Raw genomic sequence first — 15,147 nt, 5'->3', positions numbered from 1 at the left:
GATCGCTTTACAGCGCGAGCGATTACCGATCGGGATTCCTGCCGCTGTCTGTAAGGAGCATGTACTTTCTCGTCATGATTGTGAGGGCTTCCTCCAGATTTCTCCCACATCACTGAGAAATACGTTTAGGGTTTTCTGAGTTATGGGCATGCCCACAATAGAATCCACAGACTGGAATGGTCATTGACTCAAAATGACACATTTCACTGTATGATGTTTCAATGTACATGTGACTAATAAAGCTAATCTTTAATCTTTAAAAAAATCTTTATTTTTACTAGTATACAGAATTTAGTGGCACATGTTCTGCAATTATAGTTCCACTGAACCCTTTAGCGTGATAGATTAGCAGTGCATGTTCAGATTTGACCCAAGTGCAGTCCATTAACCTCAAAGAGTTAATTATATCTGAATCAGGACCATGTTAGTAGAATTAAAACTTTCTCTCAGTTAGCCCTAATTATCTTGTATGGTCTTGTACACATTGTATATATTCATTTTTGTCTATCTGCAGATGCAAACTATCTCCTTGAAATGTTTGTTTTCTAGTTCAAAAGATCCACTCTCAGGGTTCTGCAAAAGACAACAATGCGGCCCAGAAGAGCCTCCTTATCAGTTGCTTCACCTGCCACTGTTTCCTCCTCTGTTATGACCCCAGTGTTTGACAGTACCGCCTCAGAGGTCACCATCTCTGAAGATGTAGGAGCAGGGACTCCGGCAGCTGTGTTGGAGTCCCTTTCTGAGATTCCGGATGACGACTCAACAATAAGCAGCCTTTGCACCCAAAACAAACAGGAGCAAGAAGAGGAGCCAATATCTGACTGTAAGTGTGATTGATCATGTACTAAACCTTTTGTTTGTTACAAATTTTATAGAATGGCTAATAATGCAAAAATTGTCAAAACTGCCTCTTAGTGGTTCAATCAGTGAGTCCAAAGACATCCTTCCATCTGCAAGTTGTTCTTAAGTTTTCGTTGTTTCAAAGTCAATGTAAATTTATTATCAATGTATAGGTATCTTACCATATACTACGCTGAGATACATATTCTTGCAGGAGTTTCCAGTAAAATAAAATACAATAGAATTTATGAAAAACTATACATAATTAAAGACTGACAAACCGTCAGTGTACAAAAAAGACAAATTGTTCAAATGAAAATAAATAATTGTAGTGTCCTTGAAAGTGTGTCTGTAGGTTGTGCAATCAGTTCAGAATTGTGAGTGAAGTTACTCACGTCAGTTCAGGAGCCTGATGGTTGCAGAGTTCAATGAAATGAATACTTTCTCTCTGCAGCAGTAAGGAATCAAAATCAGTTTTAATATCACCGGCATATGTTGTGAAGTTTGTTGTCTTTGCAGTACAAGGCAATACATAATAATAGAGAAAAAACTGAGATTACAGGAAGTAGATATACATATTAAATAGTTAAATATTGTAAGTAGTGCAAAAGTAGGAATAAAAAAATACGGTCGTGAGGTACTGTTCATGGTTTCAATATCCATTCAGAAATTGGATGGCAGAAGGGAATAAGCTGTTCCTGAATCGTTGAGTGTGTGCTTTCACACTTCTGTACCCCCTGCCTAATGGTAACAGTGAGAACAATGAGTACTAATGAAAATGTACGTCCGCAACTGCAGAACAGTCTTTAGCTGAGAACTAATTCACTATAATAATCCGCAAGTTTTAGCTGAGTGCTTATTCACAATAATAGGTTTAATGTCCTTGATGAGTTATTAATACAACATACAGCAATTTGTATAATGTTCTGTCCATTGCTCGTGCTAATTTACCTTGGGTTAATGACTTTGTTAAATTAATAAAATCGTAACACAGTGAATATGTCACTCAGAATTCATAGTGCACTGGGTGCGTTTAACCTGTAGATGATAACTGCATAATGGAGGCACGTGTAGGTGATGGAAATACAGCGCTGAAACAAAGGAAGCATTTCTTCTGAGGTTACTGCTACATGGTCTCAGTTGCCTCTTTTTTTTAATTTGCTAATTAACTTGTGCTGTTCTTTGACACTGACAGAGCATTACCTGCAGGCCATTGTGAGGCAAGAACAGACGAGCAGAAATTTGACTTGTGTATTGGCAACTGGGAATAAATCCATTAATATAACTTGTATTGTGCCACCATCTAGTTTGAATTTTCTCTTGCTAACATTTTCTATAGTGTGCTTTTTGCATTTATATAATGAAAAACACATTTAATAATAACTTAAACAACAGGAATTCTGCAGATGCTGGAAATTCAAGCAACGCACATCAAAGTTGCTGGTGAACGCAGCAGGCCAGGCAGCATCTCTAGGAAGAGGTACAGTCGACGTTTCAGGCTGAGACATTTAATAATTTAATATTAACTTCAGCTTTTGCATTAGCTTGCTTTTTACATGGTATTTTATTAATCAAAATTCAAATTCAAAGTGCATTTATTATCGAAGATTGTATAAATTATACAACCTTGAGATTTCTTTGTTTACCTGCAGTGGCAAAAACCCAAATTAAAAAAAAGACGAGACCCAGTCCCCACAGAGAAAGAGAGAAAGAAACAAATCACGCAAACAATAGAAGCAAGCAACAACAACAGCATCCCGAACCAAATCGAGTCCTTAGATCCCGGAGCAGCTCAGAGTCGGTCCAATGCCTCGGCATTCAGTTCATCATATTAGTAGGGCAAATTGCCGCAAGGATCACAGACACAAGGCACAGTAGCCGGGGGGGCATTCACACAGCCTCAGAGTCACAAAGAGAGGAAACCCCCCCCCCCCAGTCTATTTGGGCCAGTGTTTAAATTGTTCGAAGCTAGTACAAGGACCCAGCCTCACCACGACAAATCATTTTGGGACTGCATTTTACTGCCGGAGAAACCATTCTCAATCTCTCCAAATTGGCTTGGCACCCAGAGCAACCAAACTTCACTCAACACCCAGCCGTCCAGTCTACCTGGGCTGGCATTTAGATTGTCCAAACCACTTATTGTACCTCGCATTGGGACCCAGGCTTCGCTGCAGTGAATCGCTCCGGGCCTAGAACACGCCGGCCAGTGATCCGCTTTGGAGCAGGATTTCACTGCCGAAGAAGCTATTCTTGACCTCTCCAAATCAGCTCAGCGCTTGGAGCGATCCACCCTCGCTCCTGGGCCAGCTGGACAGGGATCGGAACTCTTCTGTCCCATCATCTCCTCTCCGAGGCGTCCACTGTAACCAGCACAGCTCCAACTCCAAATGCGTTGGTTTTGGCAGGGCACATCCCTCGAGTTTGCTTTGCCCTCACCGGCATTGTCATTGTTTGCAGTGATAGTTTATCACCATTTTCTTCAAAAAAGTTTTATTAATAATGTTTTTTAATTGAATTTCTTTGCTTTTCAATTATCAGTAAGCTGTCACACATCTTTGGTAGCGCCATCTTAAACTGGAAGTTTTAATCTTTTTTTAGCCAGAAATTAGATTGCATCGCACACATTTCACATTCGTGACATGCAGGTTTTTCATGATTTTCAACTACTGTGTAACAGGTGTAGAACACATGACCAAGAAATCCTCAGACCGACTAGTAGGAAGCATTGATGCATTAGGGGTGATGCATTTCTGGGCAATGACTTGGTCCTAGAGGACAAAGTGTCAGTCAGTGAAATAGATTGATCATTATATTGTAAGACTAGTGATGGAGAGGGTCAAGGAGCCATTAATGGAGGACGTGTAAACTGGAAGAGGACACAGGTGGGATCGAGTTTCTGCTATCTAAGAAATCAAACCACCTTCAAAAATCTTTGCACATCAGCCACCCCGCCCCCCCCCCCCCCGCCGGCAAAAGATCACTTGTTTCCTGTAGATGCAGCAGAACTATGGCAATATGCCTAGTAAAAGTCCAATAATCCATGATCTGATCAGTTTGGAAATCTCAATAGACCAACGTCTGTCTCTCTGGATGCTGTTTACGGTGCTCCTTTTAAACTCACTGAGGCCCAAGTCCCCTTATGTCCTTTGGGGCCCAGATTTTAAAGATGAAAGAGCATCTTTTCTTTCTGCATCAAAACATACAGTGAAATGCGTCACTTGTGTCAAATCAAATCAGTGAGGATAGGGCGGGGCAGCCCACAAGTGGCGCCAGACCTCTGGCACCAACATAGCGTGCCCACAGTTCACTCAGCCTGACCATACATCATTGGAACATGGGAGGCCACCAGAGCATCTGAAGGAAATCCACGCAGTCACGGGTAAAACGTACAACTCCCATACAGACAACGGTGGGAATCGACGTTCAATCTTACAACTGGCGCTGTAAAGGATTGCACGAACTGCTACATTACTCTGCCACCCCCACTTCTCCTTTAAACCTACCACAATGCCAACAACCAATTTAAACTTCTCCTTTAAACTTACCACAATGCTAACAACCAATTTAAACTCATGTTTCCAGCACCCCCTTTTAAACACATGAGGTTCATTTGAGAGTTTATTGAACATTAAAACTGTGTTAGAGTATCAAAAGGCACAATATCTATAGTCTAGAGCCATCCAAAGATATTGCATTATCAGAGCTTTATTGTGTCTTGTTCCTGCACATTCCTTTTGCAGAAAACGCCTCCCTGTGTTAAATTCCATCTGCAACTGTCTGCATGAAAAGTGGGAACAAAGATTGACAGGGAAACTTGGAACAGAAAAATGGGAGGTTCTTATGGAGGAGAGGTTTCAGGAACAGTTTGATTGATATATTTCCACAAGAGGAAACCGTAGCCAAACAAAGCCAGTATCCATTGGATGAAGGGATGCTGTGAACGGGATGAAACATAATAGGAGGGCGTAGGGTGCGTGTCAAAGTTCAAAGCACATTTATTATCAAAGTATGTATACTATATACAACCTTGAGATTCGTCACCTTACAGCCAAAAAAGAGACCCAACAGAAAGTCTGCATTAGTTAAGGAGAGCCAGCATAGATTTGTAAGTGGGAGGTTAGGTTTGACCAGTCCAGAACATTGAGTGAAGTTTTGATATTTTCTGATTATATCACAATCAGATTTATTATCACTAACGTGTGTCGTGAAATTTGTTGTTTTGTGGCGGGACTACAGTGCAGAACAAAAGCATTTCTAAAAGCTGCAGAAAGAACTAAATAGTGTGAAAGACAAATACTGAGGTGTTTATGGACTGTTTGAAAATCTGATGGTAGAGGGGAAGAAGCTGTTCCTAATATGTTGAGTTTGGTTCCTGCACCTCCTCCCTGATGATAGTAATGTGAAGAGGGTACAGTATGTCCTGGATGGTGAAGGCCTTGAAGTTTGTTATTTACTGGCCCCACACTCAATGGTACTGGCTCATGTTGGTGACCAACACTGGCATCAACAACCCTGTCCCAGGCACAAATGACACAATACATGCGCTCGGCCCTGCTGAATTCCCTCCACTTCCATTCCTCTCGATCACTGATTGTCAGCAACTGACCCTCATCACTGTTCCACCTTCTGACCCAGCCCTGCCTCTTTCCCCCAGGAAGCTCTGGGGCCAGGGTTTGCCAACTTTTGTTATATCCCAGACCCTTACCATTAGCCAAGGGCTCCATGGACGCCAGGTTGGAAAGCCCTGCTCTAGACATAGATGAATACTTTTGTACGATCTACACATGGCACAAAGGAAAGGCCGTAACAGTGCAAAAATACAATTAAAGCATGAGCCTCAGTTGCTGCTGAATTTCCAAGCAACAGGCTCATAACCACAGCAATTATTACTCTCCTTAATGTCAGCTGTATTAACACATCACTGAAGCAGCAAGTAAATTGTAGATCATCACTTAGAGCAAATGTGAAGAGGAAACGTATTTGACTGAGCTGTCTCGCAATCTAAATTGAAGGTGATTATTGCGACACTAATAGGCAGTTCTTGGGCAAACCACATATTTTATCTTGCCATTGAAGTATTTGCCAGTGGAAGTTTTGTGCTCATCCTCCACTGATGTGACTTGGTAAGTTGACAAGTGTGCATTTTGGTGCCAAATTGAACAGTTCTTTAAATTTCAAAAATAAACTTTATCCCTAATGTGTGTGTGTATATATACGTTTCATCCCTCAGTGTCCAGTAGCAGAACGATCTCAGACTGTAGCCTTTCCCTACAAAGACTTTGCACTGGCTGCACCAAACTTCATTGCATACCTCAGCACGTACTCCTGCTGCTTGAAATGTTCCAGTTGTCAGTATTCCCTGTTGGCATTGTTCATCCTGATCTGTTTTGTGCCCTGAATCTAAGGAACGATGTGCTGCCCTGGAGAGAGTGCCGAGGAGGTTCGCCAGAATGATCCCAGGGAAGGCTAAACCTAAGAGGAGCAATGACCCAGAGCTTAGACATGATGGAGTTCAGAAGGACAAGGGGAGATCTCACTGAAACCAACTGAATATTGAAAGCCCTGGATGAAGCAGACATGGGGAGGATGTTTCCATTAGGATCTGAGGGAACTGCCTCAGAATAAAGGGGCACCCCTCTGAACTGAAATTAGGAGTTATTTCTTTAGCCAGAGGGTGGTAAACCTGTTGAATTTGTTGCCATAGCAAACGTTTTGTAGCAACACAAAACATCACTGTAAACAGAAATTGACGGCCCACATTACTGGCCCTTCGGCCCGCAATGTTGTGCCAATCATGTAAGCTACTCTAGAAATTGCCTAGAATTTCCCTACCGCATAGCCCTCTATTTTTCTAAGCTCCATGTGAAAGCTCCTCTTGAAAGACCCATTTGTATCCACCTCTACCACAGTTGCTGGCAGTGCATTCCATGCACCCACCACTCTCTGTGTGAAAAACTTACCCCCGACATCCCCCTTTTACCTTACATCTCAAGAGATGTTTTTTGGCCACAAAATCAGAGATAGCACTTTAGTAATGAGGGGAAAACTTTGTGGGGTGGGTTCAAAATGCATTTCCAAACTAAGTGGAACAATTCAACAGCAAACTGCTCAAAGAAAGACTAAAAGAAAGGCAAGACTACAAGGGATTTCTCGTGTGAATATGTCCCCCATCAAGGATGTTTTCGATTGACATTGCCTCAAGAAGGTAGCATCCAACATTAAGAACCCCCACCACCCAGGACATGCCCTCTTCTCATTGCTGTCATCAGTGAGCAGTTGCAGGATCCTGAAGACACACACTCAATATTTTAGAAACACCTTCTTCCCATCCAAGTGGACCATGAACACAACCTCACTTTTGTAAAACTTACTTATTTTTAAGTGTGGGTATGTGGCCATGTGGTTAAGGCATTGGACTAGCGACCTGAAGGTCGTGAGTTCGAGCCCCAGCCGAGGGAACGTGTTGTGTCCTTGAGCAAGGCACTTAATCATACATTGCTCTGGTGCCAAGCTGTTTGGGTCCTAATGCCCTTCCCTTGGACAACATCGGTCTCGCGGAGAGGGGAGACTTGCAGCATGGGCAACTGCTGGTCTTCCATACAACCTTGCCCAGGCCTGCCCCCTGGAGAGTGAAGACTTTCCAGGCACAGATCCATGGTCTCGCAAGACTAGCGAATGCCTTTTATTTATTTTTAAATATCATTATAAATTACAGTAATTTTTTATGTGTTGTGCAGTGTTGCCATCGCAAAACATCAAACTTCATGACATTAGGGTTAGGGTTAGGGTTAGGGTGAATCAATGCCAGGCAAAAGAAGAAATCAAAGAATTGCATCATTTTGCCATTCCTCAGCTGCTGGTACAGAAGGCGTAATACCACCAGCAGCCAGTGAAGGGCGCTGCCTGCTTAACTTTTCATCTTATCTCCTCCACACTAATTAATATTGCAGGATGTCAGTACTGTGGCAGAGATAATTGCTTGTTTTGTAAGCTATCCCTGTTTTAAAATCTTCACTGCCCAGATAGCTCATATTTTGTTCCTCAATCATTGGTGTACCTGCTATTTTAACAATAATCTCTATACTGTCTTTCCACTCGATTATCCTTAGTGTTTTGTCTCCAAACCTCTAGACAGTTTCAGAGAATGGAAATAGGTGAACAGTTATATTGTGTGTGTGCAGGTTTGTTAGAGATGTGTTGTGTGTGATTGCGTCTGCATGTAGGTCTGTGGGTCTGTGAGTGAGAAGTTCAGTGACGTGTGTGAGAGATACTGTGTGTGACCATGTCTAGTGTTTGTAAATGTACGTGTCATTGTTGTGTGTAAGAGAGAGAGATGCTGTGTGTGTGTGTGTGTGTGTTCACAGCCTTCTGCTGCTGTAGCCCATAGATTTGACATGTTGTGCATTCAGAGATGCTCTTCTGCACACCACTGTTGTAACGTGTTTATCTGAGTTACTATCACCTTTCTGTCAGCTTGAGTCAGTCTGGCCATTTTCCTTTGACCTCTCTCATGAACGAGGCATTTTCACTCACAGAACTGCTGCTCACTGCATGTTATTTTTTGATTATTGCACTTTTCTCTCTAACCTCTAAGCCTTAGGAGTCCCAGGAGATCAGCAGTGCAAAATCCTGCTTGGGCTCCCAAGCAGAGTGTTGGACAGAGGAGGTTTTACAAAATGAGTAGCAGAACTACAAGAGCATAGACTTAGGAGGAGAGTGAGGCCATTCGTCCCATTAAATCTACTCCACCATTCAATCAGAAATGACTTTTTACCCTTCTCAAACCCATTCCCCTCCCTTCTCCCGAACCTTTGATGCCTTTACTATCTATCAACCTCCACTCCAAATGTACTTCCACAGCCAGCTGTGGCAATGAATTCCATGGGTTCACCACTCTCTGCTAAAGTTGTTCCTCCTCATCTCTGCTCTGTTCTGCAACTGTGTCCTCTGGTCCTGGACACCCCCACTTTAGGAAACATTCTCTCCACATCCACTCTATCTAGGCCGTTCACTGCATCCCTGCCAGTTCGGGATGCTTCTCACAACGTGAAGTTGCTACAAATGTTCACTGAAATTGACTGTGGTGTGTAACATGGCCATCCCCAGAGTTTGTTAAAAAGGGACAGTACAGTTTTTTCCCAACAGTGATGCAGGCAACTTGATGAACACTCAAGTCTTTAATAACAGACGTAAAATGATTAACCCACAGACAGTTCACTAATATTAGAATTTTTAGGCTTGGTTGAAGAAACACAAAACATTTTTAATAAAATTACAAAGCACTGTTTTCCTGCTTAATAAGCAACTAGACATTGAGAAGTACTCCTCGTATTGCAATTATATATATAATATAGTTGCCAAACCTCTGCCTCTGGCATTTTTTTTGTTAGAAGTAACCAAAGAAACTTTTTCTTCATTTAATTGAAATGTTTGAACTCAGTCACAATGGAAAACTCAGTTACCAGCAGGAAGCCTGAAGTTGTCCCCCAGTCAATTGAATGTAGCAAAATCAGAAAACAGGAGGAGAAGTAGCCACTCGGCCCCTCACATCGGCCACATCAACTTCAAAATGACTAAAGTGTCACAGAACCGTACAGCTTAGAAGTAAGCCCTTTGGTCCACCAAGCCCATCCTGGCAGATCCGCCTAGGTGTCATCCCCTAAATTCTTCATAGCCCTCAATATCCTGATCTTTCAAAAATATATCTGCTCCCTCCTCTATTTCCTTCTCTCCCTTAGATAGCTGTTAGATGAGCAGGCTGCTGTGTTTCATTGCTTGGGACCTCGTTTGCAACTTATTGCTAACATTAAGCATTGTGTAGCCTGTACATCGAGAAATTTAATCCTAAAGTATGTGTTACATTCTTGGAAAATTTTCTTAGAACTAAAAGCAGCAGGTTGCTGGGATCGATCCAAAGTCAAGGCACACAGGGAAACATAACCCTGATAACATCTCTGAAGACTTTTTTTTAAAGTTCACTCTGTCAGAAGCAGGCTTGTACGAGATGAGATGATCTCGGTGGATTGCCATCCATGGTATTCATCCTCCGAGCTCAGTAATCTCAGTCTCCCAGCGAAGCACTCCCAATCCCCCAGTGCAATAACACAGAAAGCAAAGCCTGCACAACAGCTAAAATGGAGAGCTGTAACCCCATGACAGTGAAATCATTGGACGGGGATAAGAATTCTGCTGAGTTACCCAGCTCTTCCACTATAACTTTGAGGGAAAAGCTGGAGAAAGAGATGCATATAGGCATTTACACAATTTTCTCCAGTTACTGCTGAAGTTTATTTTGGGCTGTGTGTGTGTGTGTGTGCGCACACGTGTAAACATTTATATTATGAATATCATTCTTTTTAAGGAGCATTGAAAAGTGATAGCATTTTAAAAATAATTGATGCTCTTCTTATAATCCTCTTAAAATAAATTTTAGCTTCCTGACAGCCAAGACTGAACCCAAAACTCTACATTTATTTATTCTTCAATTTTTGACAATCATAATTACTTGTGGTTGTAAAAATTTAAAGTCATTGAACACTAAACATTTTGAGTTGACGAGCTCTGCAGATTTCTGCGTAGCGAAATTTAAAGGTATTAATAAACACAGAGGGCTATAACGGAGGGAAGAATTATACTGATCTTAGACTAGTTTAAAGGGTTGGCGTAATGTCGTGAACCAAAGGTGCTGTACTGTGTTGTACTGTTCTATGTTTCATAAAGAATCAAAAACGTGTGTTTTTGGTCATATGTGTTAAATGTGTCAATAGAATCAGGGCTCTATTTTTCAGACCTTCTTCAAAAAGAATCCCTTTAGGTTGAGGTTGACTTACTTCTGTGGATTCTGGCTGATGAGATGAATATAGGACCCACATCCATTTTCCTGGCCCAGTTAAATTTTCACTGAACTTCCATTCTACTGTGTTAGAGACCAGAGGTTCTTGGTATCTCTCTGAATATTTCCCCTCAGGACAGACTCTCTCATAAGTTAATAAAATGTTAGATTCTTCAATGAGGTTTTGAGAAGATACAGAGTAAATGCTTGCCATGATTGGGCCCCACCAGTGAGCTGATAGCACTATATAGTGTCAGGCATGGAGACAATGTGGTCCACCATTGGAGTGGCTATGCGATTACAGCTTTGATACTGGGAATGTTGGCTTAGCAGAAGAAATTGACATTAATTTAGCTAGGGGTTTTCTCTTTGGAGGGAAGGAGGATGAGAGACAACTTGATAGAGGTGTATCATATTTTAAGAGGTGTGAAAAAAAATGGAAGGTTATGGGCTCTGCAAGAGAAAAGGGTTAGATTGATCATGGGGTCGGCATAAAAGGTCAGCATAATATCATGGTCTGAAGAGCCTATACAGAGCTGCACTGTTCTATATTTTATGGTTTTAATTTGTTCATTCTGCTTTTGTGTTTGAAGGATTTGAGGTTGTGTTGGTGGTACTTTTCCAGTGCTTTGAGTTCAAGAAAGCAGCGTCCATCATCAAAGACTCCACAACCCCATCCAAACAATGCTCTTTTCTTACTACTACCATTGGGCAGGAGGCACAGAAGCCCTAGGTCCCATATCACCATGTCCAGGAACAGTTATTATCCTAAAACCATCTGAACCAGTGTGGATAACTTCATTCACCACTACTGTGAACTGAATCTATGACCTACACTTTCAAGGATTCTTTACAACTCATGTTCTCGGTCTCATTTTTATTTGCACAGTTTGTCTTTTGTACATTGGCGTTTGTCAGTCTTCAACAGTTTATGGATAGTTTTTCATAAAATTTAATTGTATTTCCTTTCTCCTGTAAAGAAAACGGATCTCAAGATAGCATTTTGTGGGACTTTGAACTTCAAGTTGCCCCCAGTAGATAGTCCACATCTCTGAAGCATAATAGGTTAGCAGAGGTCACACTTGAACCATGAACTATTGACAGGTTAGAGATCATATTCTTCAAGTACTGTTTCCTTCAGGTGGCCAAAGGCTATTGCTGTAACATTGGAAGAGGCAGTGAATTCAGTAGTTTTATCTTCCTCCATTTAGAAGAGGCTTCCACGGTATGGGTAGTGGACCATGTTTTCCAGGATCTCATCTTGGACACTTAATGAGAAGGGATGTTGTTGTAGAATGGGAGCAAGATGGTGGAGTACCTTTGTTTTGCTTATGTTTGATGTAAGACCCAATCTGTCATATGATTTAGTGAACAAGTCAATGGTAGTCAAGCCTCCAAAAGTGTACCATTTATTAGTCTTGCTTATGTATTGCATTTCCAAAGTCAATTACAGCATCACTGAGATATCTGGTGTGCTTCGCTTGTTTGAGATGAAGCAGATGAAAGCAGTTTTGAGAAGGATTTCCACTATCCTTCTTGGCTGACGTAGTTGAAAGCTTTATTGAGGTTGAATAAGACCATTTGGTTGCTGCTACTCTTTACATTTGTCTTGAAGTTGCGGTACATCAAACATGTCTCCCAATGGACAAAATTAACTGAAGGAGCAAGTTAGGAATTTATTGGCAAAGACTTTCCCTGTACTCCTTGGCAGAGAGGCCCATCTGAAGTAACGAGAGTTGGACTTCAACGGTCATGATTACAGATTCTCTGTGGTTCCTCTGTCAATGTGAAGAGGGTAAGGCTATAAATTAACTTCGGAGACTCCTTTTGGCCAAATTCTAGAACTGCAGTAGTAATATCACCTCAGCTGCCAGTGACCTTGCTGATATGTGGTATCAGATCATATGTTGTGGATTAGATCATATATACCTGAATCAAAGAGAGAGTCTTCGTTCAGAGTCACTGGAGAGACACTTCTTCAAAGCACAATAGAAAGCATCCTTTCTGAATGCATCATGTCTTGATATGGCAACTGATCTCCCTGTGACCACAGAAAACCAGTTCCAATTCCATTGTTTGATGTCTTGGCCATCAATGGTCTTTCCTGTCTGACATCAGATTGAGAATAATTGTGCTAAATTGCTTACCTGCTGCCAGAGAACAGCACGGGGAGGAGTGCCATTTCCCCATTTGTACACGCATTGGCAGGATAGACCACACACCTCATTGCAGCAGAATCAGAATCAGGTTTATTATCACTGGCATGTGACGTTAAATTTGTTAACTTAGCAGCAGCAGTTCAATTCAATATATAATCTAGAAGAGAAATAAATCAATTACAGTATACTTATACTGAATAGTTTTAAAAATGTGCAAAGAAACAGAAATACCGTATGTTAAAAAAGAGAGGTATTGTCCTAGGGTTCAATGTCCATTTTAGAATCAGATGGCAGAGGGGAAGAAGCTGTTACTGAATCACTGAGTGTGTGCCTTCAGGCTTCTGTACCTCCTACCTGATGGTAACAGTGAGAAAAGGGCATGCCCTGGGTGCTGGAGATCCTTAATAATGGATGCTGCCTTTCCGAGACACCGCTCCCTGAAGATGTCCTGGGTACTTTGTAGGCTAGTACCCAAGATGGAGCTGACTAGATTTACAACCTCCTGCAGCTTCTTTCGGTCCTGTGCAGCAGCCCCTCCATACCAGACAGTGATCCAGCCTGTCAGAATGCTCTCCATGGTGCTTCTACAGAAGTTTTTGAGTGCATTTGTTGACATGCCAAATCTCTTCAAACTCCTGATGAAGTACAGCCGCTGTCTTGCCTTCTTTATAACTACATCGATATGTTGGGACCAGGTTTGATCCTCAGAGATCTTGACACCCAAAAACTTGAAACTTGATGGCAAGGAGGAGCAAAATCTGAAAGTGTGCTCTGAATTCCACCATTGTGCTTTTCTGACAGATCTTCAGAAACTACTTGATTCTGTACACCAGAGCATAAACACAGAGCTTCATGGAGAACAGAAAGATCCAAGAAACAATGAGCAAAGGTACAATTTGTTTCATGTTTTGTCAGAAAGCTCTGCCACTACCTTTGAAACAATTCATAACACTGGCAACACGCTGGAGGAACTCAACAGGTCGGGCAGCATCCGTGGAAACGATCAGTCAACGTTTCGGGCCGGAACCCTTCATCAGGACTGAAGAGAGAAGGGGCAGAGGCCCTATAAAGAAGGTGGGGGGAGGATGGGAAGGAGAAGGCTGGTAGGTTCCAGGTGAAAAACCAGTAAGGGGAAAGATAAAGGGGTGGGGGAGGGGAAGCAGGGAGGGGATAGGCAGGAAAGGTGAAGAAGGAACAGGGGAAAACACAATGGGTAGTAGAAGGAGGCAGAACCATGAGGGAGGTGATAGGCATCTGGGGGAGGGGGCAGAGTGAAATGGGGATGGGGAGGGAATTACCGGAAGTTGGAGAATTCTATGTTCATATCAAGGGGCTGGAGACTACCTAGACGGTATATGAGGTGTTGCTCCTCCAACCTGAGTTTAGCCTCATCGTGGCAGTAGAGGAGGCCATGTATGGACATATCCGAATGGGAATGGGAAGCAGAGTTGAAGTGGGTGGCAACCGGGAGATCCTGTCTGTTGTGGCAGACGGAGTGGAGGTGCTTGACGAAGCGGTCCCCCAATCTGCGTCGGGTTTCACCGATGTAGAGGAGGCCGCATCGGGAGCACGGGTTGCAATAGATCACCCCAACATAACACTGGTGTGTTTCTATGTAAGTGCTTCCCTTAAAGAGCAACTTTGCCCTGTGATAAATTATCCTAGGGATTGTGCAGTGCTGAAGTGGTTGAAATATCCATGCTAGTGCCTGCATCAAGGGAGGGAAGATGTGAAGTATGAGCAGTATCGAAAGGAGAGGTGATGTAAAGAGAAACAGGGATAGCAGGATGATATATAGGGAGGGGCAATGATATGGAAAGATCTTCTTGTTCAGCCCCTCAGGTCAAGGATGACTTCCCAGCACAATGACTTTGTGGGATCTAATCTAACTTATGGGTCCTCCATGGGATCAGAACGCTCTGCAACTGATTCAAAATTCAAAGTAAATTTATTATGAAAGTACATTGACAGTACTGTGCAGAATTCTTAGGCACACGTATATGTAGCTCAGGTGCCAAAGACTTTTGCACAGTAGTTTATTTGTCAACGTGGAGCGGAAAGTGAGGCTGTAAATCTGGCGGGAGTAAAGGGTGTTTGGAATGGCAAGAGTGGAGTGCTGCAGGAGGGGTGTGGGACAGGCGTCAAAGAAGGAATGCCAGGAGTAGATAGTGACATGAGTGCAGCCCCGAGACACCAGGCAAGGTCATTTGATTCCAAACAATTGGGTTATCGATCATTACAGAATATCTCTCTGGTGCTTCCCGCTCCCTCCCCTCTCCCTTCTCCTTTCCCCTTTTCGCAACCGTGATTGCC

At 42.5% G+C, this 15,147-nt stretch overlaps 1 protein-coding gene across 1 annotated transcript in view; it reads left to right on the top strand.

Annotated features, from left to right (window-relative positions):
• Positions 1 to 15,147, top strand: part of LOC134338487 (coiled-coil domain-containing protein 60-like) — an 88,803-nt gene that overhangs the window by 56,117 nt on the left and 17,539 nt on the right. The window contains exons 9-10 of the mRNA XM_063034332.1: positions 550 to 823; positions 13,636 to 13,723. Coding sequence (XP_062890402.1) covers positions 550 to 823; positions 13,636 to 13,723 — 362 coding nt within the window. The remainder of the gene's footprint in view (positions 1 to 549; positions 824 to 13,635; positions 13,724 to 15,147) is intronic.

Source organism: Mobula hypostoma, chromosome 27 (assembly GCF_963921235.1).
Source record: "Mobula hypostoma chromosome 27, sMobHyp1.1, whole genome shotgun sequence".
NCBI classification, from domain to species: domain Eukaryota; kingdom Metazoa; phylum Chordata; class Chondrichthyes; order Myliobatiformes; family Myliobatidae; genus Mobula; species Mobula hypostoma.
The sequence above is the reverse complement of the archived record's forward strand: the minus strand, read 5'-3'. Positions and strand labels throughout refer to the sequence as shown.